This window comes from Plectropomus leopardus, chromosome 16 (genome assembly GCF_026936395.1).
Source record: "Plectropomus leopardus strain MGB_pleo_1.0 chromosome 16, ASM2693639v1, whole genome shotgun sequence".
Taxonomy (NCBI): domain Eukaryota; kingdom Metazoa; phylum Chordata; class Actinopteri; order Perciformes; family Serranidae; genus Plectropomus; species Plectropomus leopardus.
In genome coordinates, this window is record NC_142191.1 from 9,241,185 (window position 1) to 9,268,615 (window position 27,431).

Here is a 27,431-nt window from a genome sequence, read left to right on the forward strand (position 1 = left end):
GCGCAGTGCTGCACTACAATGTCGCCACTTGTGTTCTAACGTGTAACCTATTTTGTTGCTTCTTAGCAAAATGCTGTGAGACATTTAAGTTGGTCTTTTATTGTAGGAAGAAAACACCAGAGGGAGTGAAGCGGTAATGTGCAGCAGTGACAGTACAAGCGGCCACATTTGCGCATGTAACGCAAATCAGAAATCTGCTTCGCATTCAGTCTGAACACACCGTTAAAAATGATTTTTCCTGTTTATCTCTCAATGCATGAGGTTATTAGTTGTCACATTTAAATGCATTTGCATTCATTTTTAAGATTGCTTCCACGTTTAATTTTCCCATTGGGGATAACCAACCCAAAAGAGTGTGACAACTGACCAAATGACGGTTGTTACAAGTGCACAAATTGTATTTGACGGTCCATATTTTTAAACTGAATGAGGATAAGGTCACTCCACATAAACCTGACACTTTAGGCTTCCATTACACATTGAATGGGAATCCATTAAAGAGACAGTTTTTGAGGGACTGAAATTAAAGTAAAAAAGTGTGACAACCAACCCTTTTCTCCCTTACATCTGGATGATTAAATGCATTTTTAAAATATTGTGCACATTTTGCAAACATACATGTTTTTACTGCCTTTAGAGGCAACAGCAACTGCAGTATTGAGCACTAAACAGGGCTTAATCAAATCCTGCCCGGGGTCTATATGTCTTTTAGCCGTGTGTTTAATACGGCTCTGACTCTCCCCATTAAACCTCTCAGCTCCTCTGTCTCAGCCTTTACTGCGGCCTCTCCGGGGAAGAGGGGCATTACGAGACACGATGAAGCGCGTTACGAGGGCGCTTACGACGGGAGTTACGAGGGGCAGTTCGCATTTCACGGAGGTCCAGGAATCCCACAAGGCATCTGGAGGAATTTACGAGGGGGGAGGGAGAGCAAAAGGAGGGTGGCGAGAGGAGAGGGGGGTTGAGAGGCAGACTGGGATTCTGTTGATGCCCCCACCCCATTAAAAGGAGCTCATTTAGAAAAATGGCAGACACACACTCGCTCACAAAAGCACACAGAGGTGTGTTCATAAATGTGAGTGCGGGCTGACAAAACAAACTCATATACACAAACTGATACGCGTGTAAAGATGCTATAATTCTGTGTATCCATAACTCACACACACACACACACATTTAGGAACACACACACAGCAGCAATAAACAGATGCTGCTGTTTGGAGATGAGTAGGTGGAATTAAAGGTTCATTCCAGTTTATTACAACTGGGATCTTATTATAATGGTTTTGGCCACCATTGGTATTGGTTATGATAACACTATAGTTGTGATAATAAGTGCTGAGATTTGGGAATATAGTGACATCGCTTCAACAATGTCTGAAAGCAAAAAAAAAATTGATGATGAGACAATCAGACAGGTCGTAGACAAGTCAACATTTCAGCCACATTCTTACTTCCCTTGGAGGTAAAACCAAAAGTGCGTGCACCCAAAATGATGGTAATAAAATGGTGTGTGCACATGAGCTACAGATCCAATCACCTTAACGTCACTTTAACAGCAACAGTGACTTCTGGGTACATAACTGGCAATTGATCAACTTGTTTTTTTGCTGTTGTCATTTTTAGCCAAAACTGTGGTGTTTTAAGACATTGAGTTTAACGCTGACAGTCCGACCTTTCTTACGTTTCTGCTGTGCTTTACATTTAAGTTATGTTGCTCACAATGCTTTTGAACAGCCTTGTGCTATCCTAGGAAACGCAAATTTGCAAGTTGAGAGAGCCCAGAATGGACGATGCTTGCGTAGCTTGTCGTATTACACCATCACACTTTAATTAAACCTCCTCTGTCGGAGTATAAACTGCTCCACAAAGAGGCACGGTTAACAGACGGACATGAAACAGGAGTCGAGGGCACAAATATTCGTTTTTGAATAAACTATGTAAAATGATTGTCTTGATAGCATACTGAGCTGACAGGTGAGCAAGCTGCTTCCTCCCTCCTTCCTCGCTTATTTATTAAATGGTGAAAAAATGATGCTTCATCTTTACACTTATGATCCCTCACCATCCTGAAGTTGTGCTCTTCTCTCTCTTACACACACACACACGTTTTATCTCCTGTCCCCTCTTTATTATCATCTCTCTGCCCCACACAGCATGCAGCAAGTGGCTGGTACAGTAGGAGGTCGCTAATGTTTTCCTTTTTGAGTCACTTCTAAATCTGGACAACAATATGTCACCAGACAGGCACACAGCCAGACTAAAGGAGCACCTGACTGCTGTCACAGACTCTGTGTGGTATATATACAGTATGTCACCACTCTTAAGTCATATTTTGAGCATATATAACTACACTTTGAAGTGTACAGAAGATGGTGGAATGTGAGAGCACATTGCAAAACGTTTTACTTCATATTTATCTTTAATTTAGTTTTTATGCATTGCTCAAAAATACTCTTTTACGCACCACTGTGTCTATGATAGAGATTCAGAAATGTAAAAATTATAATAATAATAGTCCAGCAAAAAGCAGTAGGCTGAGTTTGTTATGTTACTTGTCCCATTCTCATTGAATTCCTCACTTGTAAAAATGTATCTAAAACTTTTTCTAATAAGTCCCTACATTTAAATTTTTGTAAAGTCCCTGGAGTCCCTAGCAACAACTCGCTCCATTATCTTACTAGCTGATGCACACACACACACACACACACACACACACACACACACACACACACACACACACACACACACACACACAGGCAGATTGGCAGATTTCCAGTCGCTATTTCGGAAGAACACTGGTGAAGTAAAGACTGACACAATTGAACAGTAAGTAGCGCTCTCCTCCCTCTCAAAGACACAGCTATGCATTGTTCAGCCCTGTGTTTACCACACATACACACACCTACACACACACACACACACACAGACACACACACACACACACCACAGCTGGCACGAAGGGGCTGAAGTTTAACTGTCAAAAGTTTTAGGTTTCACTGGAGTCGACTGCGCTACAGTACATGCTGTCGCCATTTTATCAGGTGAGACAGTTTGAGAATCTCAGCTGGTAATCACAGTATTGTTTCCAGGAATGCACAACATTGAAACTGCAGTTGGTCTTGTGTTGGCCTTCGCTTTCTGGGTGCTTTTTCTCCGTCTCAACTGCCTAAAGGACAAGGTTTGAACTTCTGCCAAGACTACCAGCCGATCAATCCGAGAAAAAAGCAGCTCGAACAATGTTTTGACCCAAGTCTGAAAGTGATTTTTGGTGTATAGCTGACCTTCTCTCAACATGCCCACGGACAAGCATTTCACGAATCGACAGGCCTGGCAGGATTTCCTTCTTCTCTTGGTGATTTCACATTCATTGGATGCTGGGCAGCTGTATTCAATATTACCTGGAGGAGAAAAAAAAACACATTTTTTAAAAACTGGACAGAAGCAAGAACATTATCACTCATCATCTCTTCATTTAACAACATCTGTACATATGAGCTATTAGCACCATTTGAGAAACAATCTCAGTCATTGCATGAGCATTCACTAGGCCCACGTGGCGGTGTAAACAGGAAGCAGATTCTCTACTATGCGGTTGCTTGCTTGGTTACAGATAATACTGTGGAGATGACAAAAAGTAAGACCAGAGACTTCTTTACTTGGCCCAAAGACAAGGTGGAACTGAAACTGAAAGCAACACACGAGTATAAAGCTGTGTTTCCATCAAAGGTTTTCAGTGTAGTCCATTGGGAAGCAAAAGAAACCCCTACAAACAAGTAGCTAGACCCTAATCTGTTTAGCATTTCCACTGCAGACAGTACTCGCACATGTGGGCTGGGTCACTCGCTGCTCCGTCCAGCAGCGCTCGCTGCCAGTGAACGGACTACAGTGTTTCTAGCTCCACCTTTATCTGTGTGCTAAGTACACCAAGCAGAGAGGTAAGGTGCCAACCAAAACTTTTCACAATAGAAACGCCAAAAAAATGAGCACTGAACTGAACTGAACCAAACCAACATGCTGGCGGATATGCCCCATTTGGTGGTCAAGGCGGCAGAAAACAGATTGGGAGTTGTTGCAAAGCAAATACAGAAACATATTGGATTGGTGCCGGAAGCATTATTCAAAGGAATAATGCGAATGTGGGTGTCGGTATCATAGTTTTCAGAAATCTTAGTTTTCCAGATTAAACCAGAGTTTTCGATCTAAAACAGGGTCAGCAAAGTCTCTGTTTTAGTAATGTGGACGCAAGGTGTAAATGTGGCAATAGTTATGTGTTATAAAATGACAATGTTTTTGTGTGAATGGTGTGGACGATAAACGGGGCGCAGACTTCCCTCTGTATCACCGGCGAACAAGTAAATACAGTGAGCGCTGCTGGACGGAGCAGCGAGTGAAAACAACCCACATGTAGGCGTACTGTCTGCAGTGGAAATGCTAAACAGATCTAAGGTCTGGGTACCTGTTCGAAGGTGTTACTTCTGGTACCAAATATACCATAACGAAAGCCTCTGATGGAAACACAGCTTTAGTTCTTTCTGTGGGTCATTTCCCCAAACAACAGGATCCTATACTTCCTATAATCCAACTTGAGGGAATCTTATGTTTGTTCATCCCCACGTGATGAATACTTACACCTATTTAACTCCTCACCTTCAGGGTCCTGTTATAAATGTGTAATCTCAAATAGCAACTGAGATGACCCTGATGACATCACTATAACATCATCAGTATTATTATCTCAGACTTCACAAAGTTCCCTCCGAGCTACAGATGACATTTTACATCTGTTTTCACAGGCTGTGAAGGACTCCTCATGATGAGTAAACTGATCTCCATGTGTGAAATTGGTAGAGAATAAACATTACATCTTGCGAATATATAAAAAGCACAAAAGACATATCTTTTTTTTTTTTAAAAGCTGATTCATTTCTACAATGACATTTTGACTTTCATTGCAATCACTCACACAAAAACACATGTTCCCAACACCTAATTGCGAGTAATAGCCAAGGCAGCCAAAAGTGCGCGTTAAGCCCGATGGCGCTCAGCCAGTTGCAGGAGCTCTCAGCTGCCACCCTCGATCAGAAACAGGAAGTATCTGATGAGCCAGACATCAGATCTCCCCGCTTGATCAGAACAGCCGTTCATCCTGTTTGCCCTTTGAATCCATCGAGCCAACTTCTGGAGGCCTAAACACATTGCAGCCTGCCGGGTCCTCGACCTGGGCCACGGGCCCAACAAAGCACAGGACAATCCTTTTAAAACACCCACACTGCTGCATGCCGCGGCCTCTCGCCACCAACAGCTTTAGGGGTGAACCGCACACATTCAGCACCGTATGTTATCTGACGCTTTAAAGCCAAAACTCAAACATGTTGACTATACACACGACGCGCTGTAAGTTTAACCGCATATCAGCTGTTTGCAAACAGGTCTTCATTTAAAGCCTCTCTGCAGTTTGAGGCAGGAGGTGGAAGCTGAGAGCTAACTGATCGGGGTTTGTTTACGCCAAAACAAATGACTGCATCTGCACCATGTTGCTGGTAAAACAGGTTTATACGATGCAGGAAGGCATTATCAGCCATGCACAATAAACTCTGTTACTAAGTATAAAACTGAGCATAAAAACTGTGTGTGTTTTGAGCGTGTGTTGTCTCTCTCTTACCCTGGATGGTCCTCTTGAAGAAGGCCTTGCAGGCTTCACAGGAGGCCACGCCATAGTGGTAGCCCGAGGCGACGTCACCGCACACCAGACACACACGCTTGGCCACCGAGCTCAGCATGAACTCACACTTCACTTGGCTTTCTTCCTCCACAAACCTCCTGAATGGAAGTGGAGAGGGAGGGAGGATATAAAGGGGACAAATTAAGAGGAATGTGGTCAGATAGTAATAATACTTTTATTTAGCATCTAAATTGGGGTAAAGCACAGAAAATAAGGCACTGTATAATCTGAGGTGTAATTTCTATTGAAGATGGGGCATGAGACTTTGGGCTGCTGGGCACAAACATGCTGAACGCCCCACCACCTCACCTACACAGGAGCAAGACACAGAATATAGTTGTTCAGCCTCTTTTTGTTGTTGTTTTGCAGTTTTTCATAGTCATTTTGAGTCTCTTTGTAGTTGCTTTGCATTTTTGGTGTAATTTTGTGTCACTCTGTAGTAATACTGAATATCATTGTAGTTGTTTACGCCTCTTTATTGTAATTTTAGGTCTCTTTGTAGTTGCTTTGCATCTTTTTCTAGTCATTTTGTGTCTTTTGTAGTCATTTTGAGTTTTTTTGTAGTTGCTTTACATCTATTGTCATCATTTTGTGCCTCTTTGTAGCTGTTTACATCTCTTTATAGTCATCATGTTTTATTTTGTGAATGTTTTGCCCCTTTTCTTTATCATTTTGAGAGTCTTTGCGTCTCTCTGTAGCAGTTTTGCATCGTGTTGTTTTGTTTCTCTGTGTAGTCATTTTGAGTCTCTTCAGTTGGTTGTTTTGGACAGTCAGTGAAAAGCATTGCAATAATCTATTCTATTAAAAATAAAAGCATGAATAAGTTTTTCAACATCTTTACACAATAGAAACTGCTGTACCTTGGCGATGTTTCTTAAGTTCTAAAAATGCATACACCAACCTATTTGCTCCTCCACTGTTGGCCAACCCGGCTGTGTGACCGTAGAGGCCTGGCGAGTCCAGTCCATTGCTGTGATTGTGGCCTTTGATCGGGGGCCCAAAGCTGGAGTTTGTGTCCGAGGAAGAGCTTCCAGGACTGGGCTGGGCCGGGCTGACATCACCCTGAGAGCTGGGGCTCGGGCTGGAGGGCTCACGCTTTATAGTGGTGGGACAGGTGGGGTCCAAGCCCCTCACTGACATCCTGCCCAGATGTCTGAGGAAAAGAGAGAGGGAGATATAGGAGACATTTTACCACCAGTATATATGATCACATATGCAGCTTATTGTTATAAATATTCATGATGGTGAAAGCTTTATATAAAGAGTCACCTTGGTATTGTTATTAATATTAACGACTGGCTGGTTTTATTAAGTCAGGCATCATTTAGACAGATAGTAATAATGTAATAGTCAGCTTTGAAAAAATCATTGCCTTTAAAGCTACAGTAGGTCAATTTTATTAAAAAAAAAAAAAGAAGAATATTTGCTGAAATTTTCACAATATCCTGACAGTCTAAAAAAAAATAAAATCCAGTACATCTGCCTACTTTGTGCTTCTAGTGGCATTTGCAGAAATCCACAGCACCTGAACTAAGACAACCAATCAAAGCCAGGAGAAGGCAATGGCAATCACTGCTCATGCAGACACTGCAAAACCACCAACAGCATGCACTTAAAGACCAGTAAACAAAAGAAGACAGGTGGCGAATAGCTAGCTCAAAAGGAAGACAAGAACAAAACTACTCATCGGATTTAATGTACTACTACTAACTCTTAACAAATATGACGAAAGTTATTTTTTATTTGGGTTTTTTGACGATAGTCAATATGCTGATATTTTCTTTCCCATTTTGGCCGCCTGTAGGTTTTATCTATGAAGTCATATATGTATTTTCCAATGACATACAGAGCTAAAATGCTCAAAAAACTTACAGTATTTCTTCCAATGACACACTTTTTTCTCATCAGCCTCCCGATGCTTCGACAACCTCCACGCCCCTTCAGTCATGCATCCATCCATCTCTGTCTCATCTAAACCAGCCGTTTGTGATTTCCCACATATGCAAAGCTGCTGTCCATTACACTGCTTTGTTTTTAAAGATGCAGATAGCATAAGCAAACGTAGGGAAATAGCCAAACCAGCAATCATCCGCTTCATCGTCACTATCATGGTCATCCAAACACGGTCATCTTTCCCTTTTTTTGTTTTTGTTTCACTCTCTCTATTGTCTCTTTGTGTCTCAGTTACTCATCATACTCGACCTCTCAAACACTCTGCAGCCTACAACAGTTAACAGGCTGTTATAACAGTTAACAGCTTCTTTTACTGTTAGAGAATGTGGAGACATTAAATGTCTATTAATAAGCCATGAACAAATAATTTGCAGTGCGAGATAAAAATGTTATTTTCTGCGTATTGCACATGGAAAGCCAATCCAAAAGAAACACTAAAAAGTCAAATTAAGACTGGTTTTAAGGACAAGATTCTCTAAATATTTTCTAACGACAAAAAAATTGACATATCTTAAGTTTTAGCATTTAATAAGCTGTTTTTAGAAGTACTTTCTATGAATACTTCCATTATAGGTGCTTTAAATAAACCTTCCTGCCTGCATGTTAAAGTGAGCATCATTACTTTATTATTGGACCGAGACGTGACCACAACAGACTCTCTGTCACCACAACGAGGAGAAAAAAAGCATCTGAAACCAGCTGAGGTGTACACTAGGCTCACAGGCATGTGATGTGTGCTCACACTCACACACACACACACTGAAAACACACACACACACACACACACACTTACTCACATCGTGGCGTCAGGCATTCATGTGTGGATGTAAAAATAAAAACCACAGACAGGCTTCTCTACTTCTCTACACACACTTAAGATTCATGTGATCAGGAACATGCTCAAGCTTCCTACACACACACACACACACACTTACAGACACATTTTAAAGCAAGTGTCTTCATAAACACTCCGACACATACAGGCATGCAACTGTTTGTCGCCAGGCCAACTTTAAAAAGACCCCTGCTGTCTCACTCATGTCGCACACTTCCACATGCAGAGAAACACACACACACACACACACACACACACACACACACACACACACACACACACACACACACACACACACACACACACACACACACACACACACAGCTGTACATCTCTGCAACTCTAATCTCGGCCTGGTGAGGTGGATGTCCAACTCGGTCTGTTTCCTGCCATGTAAATCAGCGTTTGCTCGGCCACAAGTCATTTGGTAGGCAAAGGGACAGGCTGCTCTTAACCACCTCCAGAGTAAACCATGGGCACGCGCTACTGACCCCTCTACAAAACCCACAAAGAGACAGACGCACGGACACACAGTAAAAGACAGACTGACAACGAGTGAATTTACCAAAAAGAGCCAAATGTAGACGTTTCTAAAAGGAAACCAAGCAACTGTAGCAATGTAGCATCTGCGTCTTAAAGGTTCAGTTCACCCAACAATCAAAATATTTCCCCTCTAACCCGTAGTACTGTTTATCAGTATCAGTATCATTGTGGTGCTGAGCACCCAAAGTTGAGTGCCACCAAAAACTAAATTTAAAAAACTCAACAACAACGTCTCTTTCCAGAAATCATGACCTAGTAGAAAAAAAATAGATAACAAGTTTAAAAAAAAAACAAAAAAAAACAATCAAGGCAGCAGTAGAGCAGCAATGTCTGTGTCCAGCGAGATGAAATCACATTTTTTGGGGGGAGGGAGATTGGCTTTGAAGAGAGCACAGATAAGTTTCACTTTTATTTTTCAGTCATACACAGCTGTCTGTTTGAGAAGAGCTGAGCCTACTGCTGGATAAATGAGACTTGAATTATACTGCACGAGCTGTGCGAGAATTGCGAACACATGTTTTATGTAGTTTTGCTGCTGTTAAACATGGACCCCATTTACTTCAATTCGTCAAGAATTTCCTGCATTTTTGGATTCTTTGTTCACTGTTCAGGAATGCTAGAAAAAGTAATTGTAGTGGTTAATTGATATATAAATGGTCATTTGGGGGTTAAAGTATTCCTTTAAGCAACCAATCAACAAGACTCTAAACTCCCCCTCGCTCCTGTTGCCATCTCTCACCCTCCAATCCACTTTGAAGACTATAAAAACAGTACATTGAAGAGATTTCAGTTTGCTTTTAAGGTGACTCACTGGTTACTTATTGGCTATCCATCACAGGCGTCCATATTGCCGTGTCAAGTCTCTGACAGGTACAGAGTGAGATATACTTTGTGCTCTCCCATTATAATGCATCACAGGGTGGGTGAAGAAGAGGAGGAGGAGGAGGAGGACGACGACGAAGGGGTGCTGGTGTTTTGCTTTCATAATGAAATGGCATTAGAGTGGGGTGATCAGATGTGATGTAATATTCACTCTGACAGATTACTAATCTACAACTCTACATAAAAGCCCATCAAACGACGGTTGGTGCGGCTCCTACAGCGGAGATAAATCAGGGAGTGTGTGTGTGTGTGTGTGTGTGTGTGTTTGTCAGTGGGTATTCAGAGTTATCTACCTTATCCTTTGTGTCCCAGTATCCAAAACAACTCTAATTGCACCTCGGCAACAAAGGGCAAAAAAATTCAGCGTGAAACGACAGGGAGACGGAAGAAGAGAAGAAGAGGAGCGGCGGAAAGGAAATTACAAGAGAGGGCAGACAGATAGAGGGAAGTGTGAAAAAGCCGGGAAGGGACAGAAAGAAAGGGGCAGTCCCGTGGCTCATTAACCCGGGGGTGTTGAAAGAAAAGAAAGAAGGCAACACTCACTTTCAAATGAGCGGAGTCATAATGCAGACAATGACCCAACGGATGAAGGAGGGCGAGAAGAAAATAAGGAGGGAAGGAAAAACAAGAGGAAAGTGACCAAGAGAAATAAAACAAGAAAAAAATAGAGGCAAATCTGCAGTGAAAATAAAAGGCAACGCGACACAGATTCTCCCAAATATCATCAAACATCACAAATACTGCTAACCTTTCAGCCCTAACGCCAACCCCGAGGAGCAGCTAAGTAGGTCATTGGGGTCTCAGTTGTGTTTTTTTTTTACTAATAAGGAGATGAGCAGGGATCAGCGGCACCCCAAGCCAGCCGTAAGAGCCTTAGTCAGGGTTTGGACGAAGCTGTTAGCAGGGAGATGAGGTGCCTGTGGCTGCAGCTTTGCACCCGCAGGCTCTGGAAACATGGATCGCGTGCCATACAGGGGATCATCTGCAGCCTTTTCTCCCATTATCTGGTTGCTTCTGTCAACAGTAATCAGCCGACCTGTGCGTCTACATATCTGCTCGTCCTCTGCTGTCTTTTTGGTCCACCAATTGTCATCTTTCTCTGCTTGGTAATATTACTTCCAATCCTAAAAGGGTATCTTTGGTATTTTTCAACCTGGATCATATTTTTGTTGTTACTAAGTGACTAATGGGAACAACAGTTTTTGAAATTGGTCCAGTATTAAGCAATTAAGCCACAAAACAGGCTGCAATGTAACCACTCAGGGTATGGTCGCACAGTCAATTTACGTTCACGAAAAGTGCTTGTTTTTTCCACTGAGGGGCTCAGATTGTTTTTCATAGTGTTATTAAAAGGATCCATACTATGAATGATAACAATTAATTAATAATTGATTGATTGGCTGTTAAGAATTTACTTGAATATGTGAAATTTATTCAAATTTAGTCAGTTCTGTCCAAGGCTATGCAATATGTTGCTGTGAGTTTTGAGGAAAAAACACATTTGGCATTGTTTGAAATAAGCACAGTTTTTATTTATTTTTTTATTTATTAATTAATTTAAAAAATACCGAGGCACACTGTTGTGTAAAAGTTAAAAAGCTCATTTGTTAAAGGCTTTTTAACTTTTGCAAAACAGTGTGCCTTGGTATTTTTTGGTTTCGACTTATTGACAAAAGAAATAATAAGTCAAACCTCGCCCTCTTTTTTTGGACATTTTTGTCCTTGGATCCAATGAGCACCTGTTTATGGATGACCATTACCACTTTCTGCATAAGTATTCACCATACACACCTCGATCAAATCAAACAATTGACAACAACAGATCCGTCTGAATAAACACACACATACCAAAACAAAGAAACACACATCAAACCAAAAAAAGTAAGTCATACTAAAAGGAGCGATCTACCAATCTTGCCCCGTTTTCGTTACAGTGCCAGTTCCCCTCTAGTCTACCAGCTCATATCTCCTCAAAATGTTGTATTTAGAAACATTTTTAAATTCGTTCTGCATGTTTTCGATTCCACACCGCAGCTGTTCCATAAATGCAGAAATGCCCCAAGTGGTTACATTGCAGCCTGTTTTACAACTGCCGGCAGCAGCACTCTCGCTCAATACTGGACCAATTTCAGAAAATGTTGTTCCCATTAGTCACTTAGACACAAAAACATTAGAAAATAGCATCCAGGTTGAAAAATACAGAAGCGACCCATAAAAAAGCTCGCTGAGATGTTTTCTCAGAGCTCAGTGATTAAGCCACAGCTGATGAAAGCGCCGCAGTGATGCTAATGAACATGATTTCTTTTATGATTACAGAAAAGAAAGGCAATCAAAAAGCTGTCCCGGGGTAATCAAACAGCTGCTTCGCGCATCTTTTCACAAGATTTCGGCTGCTTTGTGCACGCCGTGAAGATTTTCACCACCAGCCTTGGATGACCCAGGCTGTCCTCAAACTGGTCCACTCTCCTTCACTATCTACAAACAAACAGGCTGAACAATCACAACTGTAAGCAATGCAAACAAACCACCACAAAACATAGGAAATTTCCAAAGAACTTTCCCAAATTACAAAAAAAAAAAAAATGGATTTTAATACCTATGTACATCCTATTTCTCAATACAGTTGAAATGACTAGTTAAATAATTTATTAATAAGTTAACAGAAAACTATTCAGAAACTACTTTGACTGTTGATTAACAGTTAGGTACATTTTTAAGCAAACATGCAAAACAAGGGCATTGGTTTTGGTTTTATTTTGGGGGATGAGGTTCTCCTCTAGGAAACTTTCAGCCTTTTCTTGCAATCTGGTGATTTTTTAATGCATCAGTTTATGATAAAAATGTCTTTAATTTTGTCAAATAAAAGGCATTCCCAACTTAAACATTTAACAATAAATGGGACAGGAGAACAGCAACCACTGTCCAACCTAAAACTTTCACACATGAGCACCCCAACAGTGAAGGAACCCCAAACTTTTCTCTGCCTCAAACAAAACCAGACACCTGAGCAAATTGTTTTGATTTCTTCGGAAAAGATGAGAAGAAGGCAATGAGCAATGTAAGAAAAAATGACCCAAAAATTGGCAAAGAAAAACAAAGGAAAAGAACATTTCCCAAAAATTACCAACAAAAACACGAAACAAAGTAAAAATCAACAAAAAACAAAGAAATTTCCTGAAAAAATACTTTAAAATAATAATTCTGTAAAATAGTTTTGTATATGATAATAAAACTTATAAATACAATGTGACACATTTTCCCTATTTTTTAAATCATTTTCCTAATCGACTAATTTATATAATAAAATATATAAAATAATTAAAAAATTGAATCACTATTTCCATTTTTTGCTTTTTTTTTTTTTTCCAAGTGATTTTCTTGTAACTGTTTGTCTGTTTGTCTGTTTGTCTGTCTGTTTTGGTCCATGTCTTGTCAAGTTGCTGGTTATCTGTTTTTTTTAAAGGTTAACCACCTGGGTTGAGTTTGATGGACCCCAGTTACTTCACTCTGATACAGATCACTTTAAGCGCACAGGTGTGTTATGAATGAAACTGACTCTGCAATATTCAGATCTACTCCAAAAGCTCAAAAGCATTACAATGCATAATTCTCGTGCAGCACCAGCAGACACTTCTGAGTCATAAACACACAAATCAGACATCTGAAATCTTATCTCGTGCAATTCCAGCTCACTTTGCTGCTACACCTGCGCGACACTTCATAGGTACAGCTCGTGCGTGTTACAGTGACTGTGCAGGGTGGGAGTACTTACTCTGCGTCAGAGTGGTAGGTGAAACACTCCGGGAGGTAGAGGTCGACTAAATCCATGTGCACTGTACCACCATGCTCTGAGGAGAAGAAAAAAAACTGGACGTCTGTCTCTGTCTCCCTGCTCTCCTGCTCTTTATCTTTCCTCTCCTCTGCAGATTTTATAAACTCTCTCTCTCTCCCTGCACTTGCTTGTCACTTTCTCTTTCCTCTGCCTCAAAACTTTGTCCCCATCTACTGCCTTCTCCAGTGTCGGATCACACTCTCAACTCGTCTCATTGTCCCCGCGTCTGTCTTCCTGTCACTCACACTTCTCACCGACAGCACCCCCCTGGACACTGGCTCCTTTGAAGTCCTGACTGTTGTGACTAGCCGGCTGTGTGTGACAAGGGTCTCCAAGCGGAGCTGGCCCTCATGAATACTCACACACACATTTGAATGGCCTACCCCCCTGAGCGCTGAGCTGGCAGCTGATTGGCTGTCCTCTGAGCCAATGGGAGGCAGGCTCTCACTGGGGCAGGTGGAGATGACAACAGAGGACGTTTTAGGTTTTAATTATTAGAAAGAAATTTACGTGGGAATGTGGAAGAAAAATTCTCACACTGAGAATTATTTAAGGTGTCTCAACTGCAATATTTGGTAAATTATTTCAACCACAGCAATTCTCTGTGCCCTTATTCAAATGTGCAATATTCTTCCAACTCTTGAATACTGGATGTAGTTCAAATGTTACATATACTGTATATTCTTAGTTATTCTTACTTGTTTATATCTGCTGTTCACTATTGTATTGCACACATATTTAATTTTATATTGTGAACTTACACACTAGTTTTATACATTGTATTGCAGCATAAGGCACAATTTATTTCTTTGTCTATTATTGTATTTCTTACATTTATATTTTTTTATACTTCTCTATTCTGGCATCAGAGTGACTGTAACGAACCACAATTTCCTTCCAGGGATCAAAAAAGTATTTCTGATACTGATTCTGATTCTGATTAACACTTAGGGACTGTTTGGTGCATTTTGCACACTTTTCAACCTTTAGGGTTTTTTTTTTATATATATATAATTTTGGCTGTGTTCATGCATATTGCATAACTTTTGGCAAGACTGTGAATTTTTGTTTTATCTTAGAATTTCCAGCTCATCTCCTACAATAAGTCTAAAATACGCTGTGTAAACACAAGTGTGACATTTATACTGATCAGTGAAAAAAATTCACCATTGAAATCAACTCAAACTGCAGCTTTTTATTCCACCGCCATCAATGGCTTTTGCCTTGGAATTTGTCATTTTTATTATTTTCCACTTGATTATGTCATTTTTACCACATTTGGTATATGAAGAAATATATACTAAATATTTTTTTAACTTTATCAAATCTGCCCAGTTTCCAACATAAAAGTTGATATTGCACATTTCTAGAAATCAACAAAACCAAGCACCTTCCCACACTGATTGAAATAAACATATGGACAGCTAGAAAGACACATGCACAGTTAGTAATCAAGCCCTAACTGACTTACTGCTACAGCACTTTTATCTGATCCTATCAGCTATGGCTATGTGCCTAATGTGATGCTTTTCGCCTTTCGTTGACAACACACACGTGCACTCGAAATGAGAGGCACAGTAAGCAGTGCTTGGCATGGAGAGAAAAAGGTTAACCGGTGCAAAAAGTCATAGTGTGATTTACAGAAAAAACACCATATGGGAAACTAAATGTAGTTATAAAATGTTTAAAGTTGCATATGCATGTTTCTGTGTCCAAGTTAGTATTTTCCTCCCCTGATGTTGTTTGTGTAGCACTTTGTATGTCTGGTAGCACCGTCTTTACATGCACAATGTGTTATATTGTGATCATATAAAGTGCTGATTTAAAGGGACATTAATCCCCAAAATCAACAATACATATAATTTCTCTTACCTGTAGTCATATTAATCGGTCTAGATTGTTTTGGTGTGAGTTGCAGAGTGTTGCAGATGTCTGCCGTAGAGATGTCTTCCTTGTCTGCAATATAATGGAACTAGATGGCACTCGGCTTGTGGTGCTAAAAGTACCCAAAAAAAATACATTTGAAAAACTCAAAAGCAATGTCTCTATGTAGAAATTATGACCCAGTTACTCAAGTTAATCAACAGAACTTGCTGTGAGCAGTTTCATGCAGGAAGTGTGTTAAAACTACACCCGTCACCCGTGTCACCATGAGGAGGAAGTGTGCATCTACTGCTAGCTCACCTAGCGCCACTGAGCTGGCAAACGCTACAGCTCAGCCGAGGAGGATGACATCACTGTTTACATCTTGCACCGTCACCAGCACGAGCCTCTCGTCCATGATTCTGGAGTCAACTGTCCATTAAAATGCATTCTGCAATTTAACATAACTTTATTTGAAGAGAAGTCAGTAAACAAAAGATAATAGTCCACCAAATAATATTAACAAAACAATAATTCAGCTAATCAGTCTACTAATGAATACTGTCAAGTATTACTGTCTTTATCTCCAGTGAGAGTAAAGTAGCACAGGGTTAAACGGGTCTTATGTAAGCTGTTGACACTACGTACTAAACCACTTAAAAGACAGATGCACAGGTGATCTGCCAGAAACACAGATCCCTATTAATGCAGAAAACATACACAGAAAACAAGCCTTACAGTGTGTTTGACTGTGTGGAGAGACACACTCAGATACACTGCTTGTTTAGAAGTCATGGGTCAAATTCAAATCGTGATGATTCACCCCCGAGGTCCCAAAACAACCCTCACTGTGGAAGCCTGCCATGGAGCATTGAATAAATCATAGTAATATTGCAGAATAGAGTAGAGTGCATAAAATATTTTCTTTCCACATTGTTCCAGTTGTTTCTGAATTAATATACGACACAATATTTTCCATCAGTGTGCAAGCACAGTAACATATTTCACAGTCCCACCTGAGCCTTCAAAGGAATAAAAAATAATAACTTCTAACAGAGAGTCTAATTTTGTGAATTCACTTCATCACTAAACAAATAAATAGTTGCTGGAAATCCTGAAAGAATTGTTTTGATTTCTTTCAAAAACACGAGAAAAAACATAATGACCAAATTAATAAGAAATGTCCCACAAACTGCAAAAAAAAAAATGTTAAAGGTGTCAAGAAAAGAATCTGAGAATTATCTGGGGGGATTATTAGATTTATTGAAAAAAAACTCGAAAATTGTCCGGAAAACTATATTTATTATTCTCGTAATTATATAATTAAATAAGTTCCGGAAAAAAATCTAGCTCTTTTTTTTTCTTTTCCTTCTTTGTTATTTTAAGGCAATTTACATGACACTGTTTACTAATTTCTTGCTAATTTTAGGGCCATTTCTTTTTAAGCTGCTCGTCGTCCTCTTCATGTTTTTGAAAGAAATCAAGCCAATTGGATCAGGTTTCAAGGGGTTAAACATGGTGATCGAAACCAACCGGCCATAAAATCCCCAAATGATACAGATTTCAAAGGGGGTTTGGTACATGTATGCAGGGGCGTCGCCCAATGGGAGGCCTGGAATCAAAAGTCTGATTTTGTTTGCAATTGTTTTTTATAAATAATTTGTGCAATAACTGGCTTAAACTGGCTGAATACATTGTTTGAAAGACTAAACTTTGTATTGAAAAAAATGTGGAAGCTCTCTGAGACCTGTCTCACCCCTTGAAAGTGCAAAACAGTTTAGTACAACCCTGCACTAGGATTTGTCTCTAAACACAGTAATACCTCTTTTCCACCAAAATTAGCATTTTGGTGTGTCATGTTCGACATCACAGACAGGCCAGCAAAAAGGTAAACAGCAGAAAGCAGCATGGATTAAGGTCTCTGAAAACAATTAGCACTGCTTAGACGGAGATGGACAGTAATTAGTGGAGGTTTGTCATTGCATCTCGCCAGTAAAGAAGCTAAAATTAGTGCGTTCAATCAATGCTGATCGGAGCCAGAGATGAATAACACCCGTGCCCACTGTAGAGTCATCTGTCTTGGAAGTGAACGCCAATTGTAACCTTTCCGATTGCATTAAAAAGCCAGATGTTAGCAAGTGTTAGCAATGGAGCACCATCATACGCCGTCACGTCTTTCCCCAAGGCGGTAAAAACAGGGTTCCAAAAAAGAAAAGAAAGAAAGCAAAATGACTTGACAAAATGATTTTTTTTAAAGATGCATTAGAGAGAGACATGGATCAAGTGACAGAATAGAATAGAATAGAATAGAATAGAATAGAATAGAATACAATATATCTTTATTGTCCACCAGGGTGGAAATTTGTCTTCGGCCCTCCTAACACAGACGACAGCACAATAAACTGCAAACAATCAGTTAGTAAAAAGAGCGCACATAAACAGGTCATTATGGACACAACAGGTTCAGGTCACTGTCTGTCCGTGGTTTAAAAACTCATCAGTTATTTTGTTGAGTCGAGGATACTGATGGCACTTTGAATGAAGGACTTCTTAAATACATTTTTAGTTGCCAGAGGGACTCTATAGCTAGCGAGCGGCCCACAGAGATGCTTAAGCATAGGACACAGAATTTTTGGTGCTACGTCCCTGCACATGAACCTCAGAATTTCTGCTCTTTTCACTTCAGTCTTGTCCTGTCTTTTCCCGTCTCCTCAACACGACGTTGCATTCATGCTCTGAGCTAACCTTTGCTGAACCAACCTCCACAGGAATGAAATCACCTGCGCTAATCTGCTGCTCAGATAAAGGGCCAGACTGCAGACTGCATGGAGTGGGCCTTATCTTATTACGCACCACATGAAACAGCTCGCCAAACAGAAATATAGCAGCCGCATTCAAAGACATGTAACACGTGTAAACAAACACACAAACGCAAACAAATGCAAACACAAAGGAGAGAGCACGTATAAAAACCCATAAAAGATAAAGAGTGTGATTTGTAATGGTAGATAATTTTATCTCAGCCATAAAGCACAAAAAGCCAGACACTGAGTGCTGCTATCGTATCAAATCTCCTAAAGTTAATGTATCACATAAAACATTATCTGCACTGAGAAATTATCTTTTATAAACCATTTAGGAAACCGAATGTTGACGTTAAAGCGGAGTGGCTCTTATCGCTCGGTGGCTTTTAGTTTGGCAGCTGCCATCAATGGATTCTTTATTTGCTCAAAGAAAGTTGAGGGGTTTTTCACATATTCACACTGAAATCAAAACTTGAGATTAATAATTTTATCAATGGTTATTTTCCTTGGCACCGGCTGAGTGATCTCGAGACATACCAAAACAATAGTAAGGCACACTTGAGTCAAGCCGGAGTGGCGTCGAGTGAACCACTTCAAAATCCGAACGCAGCTTAGCAGTTTGTTTTTCTGATAATTTTCACATTATTGTGTTCCACCGTACAAAAGCTTTTTGTTTCACTTTGCAGTGGCTCTGTGTCAGAGGCTGATGTCGTTCGAGGTAATGTAAATAAAAAAGTTACAGACTGGACAGGAGTTGTTCTCACTGAAATTAAGAGGTTCAGAATAAATTCAGATTACGGCTGCAAATAATGATTATGATGTCATATTATCTGTTCAATTTTTAGCCATGCTAGCAGCGTGGCTTCGGAGATCGGTTGCTGCAACACTTTGGTCCAGGATGACACGTCATAACTTTGGTTATCCGCTAACTTTTCTTAAAGAGCCATCATTGTGTCAGTTTTTTAACCCGGTGAAACCTAAGCAAATTGGCTTGATTTCTTTTGAAAACATAGAAGGGGCGGGAAAAAAAAAGATCCCAAAATTAGCAAGAAATTAGTGAAAAGTACAAGAAAATTACCTAGCTTGGGTTATTATGTTTTTATTCAATTTGTATAAATTTCAGTGTTGGTTAGTTGTGGTTAGTTAGTTGTTAGTTGTTTTTTGGGGGGGTATTTGTCAGGGGCAAGATTTTTGAAATTCAGAAAAAAGCATGATATTACAAATACGCTTTGGTCCAGACAAAGACATCGCAATCTCAATAAACATACCAATGCCTCCTCATGCTCGTTGTGTTGACAAATTTAAAAAAAAAACTACACATTTCCACTATATTTTAATTTTATTTAGTTAGTTTCGTAAGTTTAAAATATTGTTTCTGTTATTTACGTTTTCACCTAGTGTTTTTTTTTTTTTAAATTTCAGTCAACTAAAATGTTTCTTCAGACTTAGATTTAGTTTTCAGTTAAATTTTAGTAAACTATCATAACCTTGATTCCCATCAGCCGCAGCTGTACTTTGTGTTTATTGCTAATCATAGACTGTATAAAATAGGTGGTAATTAATGTTAGCAAGCTAACCAAGCGACAGTCTTTGGGGCTGAAAAATTAAGCCAATGCAAAGTGCCAAAAACTGCAGTTCCTTTAATGGCCACTAGAGGCTGGCTCCAGAGGCAAGAAAATCCCCATGGAAATGTGTTATTGCTGTTATATAAATGTTCTTCTCTAATCTAATTCGGATTGCACAATAAATTTTGTTAGATGTTATATAAAGGCGAGCAAGGGCATTACGCAAATAATCCATGGCAATACTACCAGCCAATGTTACCTTATTTTTTGGCCAAGTAGGCCTACAAGATATTGCAGGACAGAATTCCTAAAGTTATGTATTCGTGTAGATCATTTTAAAAAAGTGTCTCTGTTGCATAGTTTCAACTAAAGGGCACTGACAAGTTTATTTTTAATGCATACATAATTGAGGTGTCAAAAATAATTGTTTAAATTGGTAATTTACGTTTTCCAGCTGATATATCCTTTTCTTTAAACATTCAAATATCAATATCTACATTTAATCAACCAGGCTGTCAGGATCAGGATCTATCAGTCAGGCTGCAGAGGCATTTTAGAGTGTATAAAACAAACTGAAATGTCTGGATGTCAAAAATATACTTAGCTAAAGAATAAAAAGGGACAAGAAGGCAGCTTGTACACTGCAGATGAAATAAAAACCTGAGGGGCGTATAAACAACATCTTTACAAAAGGGACTAAACCGCAAGAGACAAATGACAAACTGGCCAGAGAGGACAACAACATGAACCAAAGCAAAACCCAGAAGAAACAAGAAATGGAAACAAGCTCAATGAAATTGAACACGCACGGCTGCAGTTAAACATCAAAAATATTTTTACACCGCCGAGGCTGAACCCAAGACAGGAGCTCAATAGCAGCTCCGGAGGGACGCTGCCTGTAACAGAGCGCCCAGCTGCCAGCTATTGACCCCCGCTCACCAGATGCATCCCGTTTTCTCAGAAGAAAGAAAAGCAAAAAGTGAAGCAGACACCCTTTGCACGTGTGTGAGTGTGTGTTCACCCTTTTTTCCTCATCCCTAAACTCACAGCCACCAAATCTCTGCCTCCGGGGACAGCTGTCAGATTGACTTCCAAAACTGGACAGTCACTCTGCGACTCCAACCCCCACCCCACAGACCGACACACACACACACACACACACACACATACACACACACACATTAGCATCAGCCCTCAGATCTAGTGAGTGTAATCTGCTTAGTTTATGCCTGACTCACAGTCATCCATCAATTACTGAGACAGAGAGAAAGACTATTGACACTGTGTGCAAACACCGTTGTCTCGCTGCAGAGACACAGCACCTGACACCAAAAGGTCCAGTGTGCAGGATTTAGGGGGACATTCTGGCAAAAATTGAGTATAATGTAATAAGTATGTTTATTTTAAGAATCACTGTGTTTTTGTTACCTTAGAATTAGCAGTTTATATCTTCATAGGGAGCGGGTCCTTGTGCACTGAGATTGACATGTTGCACCACCATGATTCTACAGTAGCCCAGAGTGGACAAACCACACAAACACTGGCTCTAGATAGGGACATTAGCATTTTTGTGTAGTTAGAAAACCATCCACAATGAGTAGCGTTGGAAAAACCCTGATTTTGTAACGTGAAACTGCTTCATTCAGTGTTTGACTCCTTGAAAATTGGCTTAAACTCAAATTAAAGACATGTACGGCAATGAACAACTTCACAAGAAATTACTGAAATTAGCTAGGAGTCAGTAAAAGGTTAAAAGAAAATTGCTTGAAAAAATTAGTGCACAAAAAAAGAAAAGAATTTTTTTAAAAAATAAATAAATAAATAAAAAAGGAAATTGCTTGAAAAGTGCTGAAAATGTAAATATAATTAACATAAAATATATAGTTACTGCAAAAAATATTTCCCTTAAATATTTTTCTCTCTGCTTTTTGTCTTTTTTAAACTAATTTTCAGTTCATTCTCGTTTATTCTCGTCAGCTTTTTCTAATTTCTCTTGCTAAGGAACTCATTGCCTTTTTAGCCATGTTTTCATTTTTTTAAAAATCAAATAAATTTGCAGATGTTTCAAAGGTTTGAATGCTTGTGAAAAGTGTCTGAACGCAACACAAGAAACCTATGTAGATCCAGGTTTCACAGTGTTAAATAAGTTTAGTTTGTCTTCTAGAAGAAGAGGCCACTGCAGATAATTCTGCTTGGGAAGTGGAGGGTCTTTAGAGAAAAAGAGAAGAAGGAAAAGGAGCCGAAAAACAAGATGAAAATGAGAGAAACGTGATACAGAGATGAGCTGTGTTCTGTCTGCACAGTTTGATGTCTTTAAATAGATGAATGGGAGGGAAATGATGCATAAAATGATGGATTGAGTGACAGATTGGAAAAGGATCAGTTTCATTTTATTGATCCGCTGCACACTGTACAGGGATCAGAGGTCAAGGAAACTGTAGAAAGCCTCTGGGAGAGGCTTAAAGCAACGTAACCATGGAAATGTCAGTAAGAGCCACTGGGACGTGATGCCGAGGTCCTCGGAGAGTCAATGGTCTTTAAATGGCTTTCACTTATCTGGAGATCCCACATCCCACTGGGGAGGAAGTGCTGGGAAACATATATGCACAGGAAGGCATTCTGGATTTCATTAGGGCTAATTTTGGATCATTTTTGCACAAATTGAGTGTAAATGCACAAAGAAACGCTGTAGAATCACAGGCTTACAGCTGCTTTACATACCCAAATAACTTGGCTGCACTGCTCCCTAGTGGAGAGATTTCTTTGACATTCTCAGCAGCTTTTTACAGTCCTGCTCTGACCACAAACTTGATAAGCTCTGATTACTTAAAAGCACTGTTAAGGACTCTAATGGAAGTGTAATGTGGCTTAAGTTTACCCTGATTATGGAGTCCATTTCATTGTTTCCCCACAGTCCAGTCATCATGTCATGTTGTCGTTTGGCAGGTGCCCATCTGGAGGCTCTTTGGGCGATTATGTAACCAATCCAACCCTAACTACATAATGTGGATTACCGTGGCAAGGCCCCTTCATATTCTCAACAACCTGTATTGGATTAACTGGTCAACTTCTGGTCTCCAGCTCATTAACCTCAGTTCACCCACTGCAGGTTCTCAGTGTGAGTAAACTGGAAACTGACATGGAAAAAAACAGGAAAACTCTCATGTCTCCTATGACTCTGTGTTAATCGTGTCTAGAGTCTTGAGTCCACTGAGTTTGTGTATTATTTGCACATTTTTGTGGTGAAGGTCATCTCCTCTAATCCATGTTGATATATATATATATATATATATATATATATATATATATATATATATATATATATATATATATATATATATTTGTATTTATTCATATATATTTTATATATGTTTATATTATTACCTAATACTGTCATTCTGGTTCTTGATAATGTAGTAAAGTGATTGTCTCTAACTGTTTCTAATGCATGTCTGTCCATCCTAAAACAGGGATCTATGGTGCCATTTAGGGTCAAAACACAACGTTTCAGAAAACACTACTGTTTTCTGAAATGCTGAAGTGTTTTCTGAAGTGCTGAAGTGTTTCCTGAAATGTTGAAAAGTGTTCTGAAAAGCTGAAATGTTTTTTGAAATGTAGTGTTTTTTTTAATTGTTTTATTGTGTTTATGAAAATGTTTTGATTTCTGAATATAGTGTTTTCTGAATCATCGAAGTGTTTTTGAAAATATTTTGTTTTCTAAAATATTGTAGTGTTTTCTGTTTTTTTTTCTAAAATGGTGATTTGTTTTCTGATATGTAGTGTTTTCTGAAAATCTGAAGTGTTTTCAGAGATGTTAGCATGGATGTCTAAGGATGTCTAAGGATGACCCCCAACCCTTATTTCATATATGTCCCCCCTGCCCCAAATATTGAAAGGAAATCTACGCCCTTAGAAAATAGGGTCCATCTTGAACCCTTTACTACTTCAGGACTAAGACTTTAAATGCAGGAATTTTACTTGTAATTGAGTCATTTATTGTTGTGGTATTGCTACCTTTATTTCTTCCACCACTGGAGATTTGGGATTTTAATCTAGAAGATTAAATCTGCACAGCTGTGCTTCATACACATGCTTTTTCACGAGTTAATATACACACACAGACACGCACACACACCTGGTTCCAGGACCTCAGGTGAGGAGCCGCCGGTGCGGGTCCAACACACATATGAAATCCTGAGAGTCAGCACCACAAACCTACTGCTGATGTCAGGAACTATTATACACACTTTCACATAACTACACACACACACAAACTCAGCACACAGTCTATCTCATCATATCACTTTTATCTCCACAGGTGGCAAATTTAGCCCTCTGGCTCTTTGTCAGCATGTCTACAATAAACAAATCCACATAGACGCTCACAGAGACTAAAAGAGCCATCCTGTCATATCGGTTTAAAAAAAAGAAAAAGTCTACCACAGCTTTATGTATTCGCCTTCTGGCTTTCTTTCTATCTCCCCATCCATCTAGAGCCATCCCTCTAAATGTGGCCTAACACATCCTGTCAGCAGCTCCACAGGTGAGCCAGTCTCTGCTCACGACAGCGTCTCACACCACGGAGAGCCGATAGTCGTCTGTCTCTCTCTGATTCTATCACCTTCTTCGTCTTTCTAATCCTTCACACTGTGACGCCATACGCTCCTTCCTGTCCTTCCTCATCTGATCATACAGACGCACTCACTGGGGCACTGCTGGGATTCCTCGCTTTTAGGCAAAATGCGACACCAGGCCCCGTTGCCTAACCCAGTGATACTCAACTTATGGCCCATGGGCCAAATCTGGCCTCCAATATGGTGCCAGGTGGCCCCACGACCAATTTCCAATTCACAGTAACAGTAAAGTGATTCACACTGGGACTCGTTTTTATACTTTTAGTATATATAAGGGACCAGAACGCATAAAATAACGTCAAAATAGAGCTTATTTTATTTATAAAAAAGTGCCAGTGGAGGATCCCCCACATCCCCCGACAAAGGTCCTAGCTAAGCCCCTAATGTCCTAAAATCCTAGAAATGTCCTGATATCTGAGAAATCCTACAAATGTCCTAAAATCCTAGAGATGTTCTAAAATCCTAGAGACATCCTAAAATCCCAGAAATGTCCTTAAATTCTTGAAATGTCCTGAAATCCTAGAAATGTCCTAAAATCCTAAAAACACTTAAAACTCCTGGAAACATGCTAAAATCCTAAATATGTCCTGAAATCCTAGAAATGTCCTAAAGTCCCCAAAATGTCCTAGAGACCTATAAATGTCCTACAATCCTATAAATGTCCTAAAATCCCCAAAATGCTCTAGAGACCTATAAATGTCCTACAATCCTAGAAATGTCCTAAAAAACAGAAAAACCTCTTAAAATCTGAAAATGTCCCAAAATCCCTAAGCAAAGCAAGTTCAGTGTCCCTGGCCTGACCCTTTCCTCACCCTACACCACCCTTTCACAATCTTTGGGGTCCCCCACCTCCTGGTCATCCTTCAGCCTGCTCAGCACAGTCGCTGCTTCCTGGCCACGCCAAGGTACACCAGTCAGAATGTAATTTTCTGCAAGATTACACATGATAATGACTCGCTTTGGAGGGTCGCCATAAATGATGACTTCCAATTATAGATGCATAACTATCGATCTGTCAACAGAAGCAGGGAGGAAGAGGAGAGGGGAGCTGTGGCCGAACAGTAATGTTATGTTTACTGACATCTTTCTTGACGCCACACACACACACGAACACACACACAAAGACACACACAAAGACACAGTGGACGCCGCTGCAGACAACCTGAAAAGCGGAATAATCGCAACTTATAAAGTCTCACAAAGGCTGGAAAGCAAACTGATGGGAGCCAATAAAAAGCCAGAGAGATGAGTTCACCTGGGAGCAGAGTAGACCTTCACCTGGCCACACATACACACACACATACACACACACACACACACACACACACACACACACACACACCTCTGTTTCCATTCAAACACACTGGACTGTTTCTAAGCAGACAAGAACAAAAACACATTTGCTGCAATTAAAAAGAACCCAGTACCTACTTCTTCCCTTTTGCTCGTCTTATTGCCTTTCGCTCAGCACTTACAGTCAGTTTCATCCACTGGCTGGACGGCTGCTCCTCCGCTCTACAGCTGCAGTCAGTCAGTCAGTCAGTCTCAAGGACAAACGCTCCAGCTCTCCTCGCCTCCGGTCTCTGTAGCTCAGCGATGCAGCAGCGCACACACACTCTCCCAACACACACACACACACACACACACACACACTCACACACATTCCCCCCTCTCTCCCTGTTTCTCTCCTCTCAGCGTCTCACTCTGATCCAGTGCTGAGTTTACCTACCTACCTGCCTCGCTCGCTCGCAGGGGAGTCCTGAGAGAGTGTGTCAGACAGAAAGTGTGTCTAAGAGAAAAGGGGCAGCGTGGGGCGGTGGGGAGGGGGGGGGCGGCCAGCGTTCCCTTATATGCAGAGAGGGAGGTGGTGAGTAGAGGGGAGTGTAGAGGACACACAGCGCTCCTGTATTCCCATAGATACAGAGGAGGGATTTCTATTGCAGCCTCGCAAAGATGGGAGAGAAAAGGGAGGGAGGGAGAGGGAGAGAGAGAGAGAGCATCATGTTTCAGCGATGTTGAGTCAGCATGTGAATGTGATGCATGTGTTGATAGAGTTGGAAAAATTTAGAGGGCATGTATTCCTATGGGCAGGTATGGCGCTCAAAAAAGAGGAGCAGCGAGTGTGTTTGGAAAAGAAACTACTATTTTATAGTTTTCTTGGTTTGGAAGAGGAAGTTCTGTTTGTTTGTATTTAATCAGTGGATGTCATATTTGGGCTGAGAGGCAAAAATGTTTATTTTCAGCCATGAATCAGCCTTGCTATCACTGGACTTAAAGTATGTTTCAACAGGTTTGATTTTACAGTAGTGTTTCAGTTTGAGAAGTAAACACTGACTGTGAACAACTCACTGTTACACATTTTCTCACAAAATTATGGTAAACTACCAGCAGTTGGTGGTACTTATTTAACAGTGTCACTAGCGTAAATTACATCTACGTATATTTAAATGAACTTTATTACAATATTCTACAGCAGAATGTGAGGTTTACAGTGTAATGTTAGCTCCAAAAAGCACCAAGATTGACTGTTTTACTGTATTTTAGAAAAACTGCACATTATTGCTAGAATTTGGCCAGACATTTACAGCAACTTTTACTTTTTTTCCCATGAAATTGCAACTGTAGCTGACAGCATCCTACTGTTATTTTACAGGGCATTAACGTCAATTAAATCAACATATATCAAAATGTATTTCAATATTCTACAGCAGAATGTGAGGTTTTCAGTTTAACATTGGCTTCAAAAAGCATCAAGTTTTACTGTATTTTTTAGAAAAACTGCACATTACTGCTAG

At 40.1% G+C, this 27,431-nt stretch overlaps 1 protein-coding gene across 3 annotated transcripts in view; it reads right to left on the reverse strand.

Moving 5' to 3' along the window:
• Positions 1-26,358, reverse strand: part of LOC121955710 (estrogen-related receptor gamma-like) — a 40,153-nt gene extending 13,795 nt beyond the window's left edge. The window contains exons 1-7 of one of the 3 annotated variants that reach the window (XM_088089566.1): positions 26,112-26,358; positions 15,955-16,084; positions 15,643-15,766; positions 13,711-13,786; positions 6,627-6,878; positions 5,666-5,823; positions 3,285-3,401 (exon numbers count right to left, since the gene is read on the reverse strand). In XM_088089566.1, coding sequence (XP_087945692.1) covers positions 3,285-3,401; positions 5,666-5,823; positions 6,627-6,878; positions 13,711-13,786; positions 15,643-15,652 — 613 coding nt within the window. In that variant the 5' untranslated portion in view covers positions 15,653-15,766; positions 15,955-16,084; positions 26,112-26,358. Of the gene's footprint in view, positions 1-3,284; positions 3,402-5,665; positions 5,824-6,626; positions 6,879-13,710; positions 13,787-15,642; positions 15,767-15,954; positions 16,085-26,067 lie in introns of all 3 variants that reach the window. The other 2 variants (XM_088089568.1, XM_088089567.1) reach the window with 2 other exon arrangements.
• Positions 26,359-27,431: the final 1,073 nt, after the last annotated feature.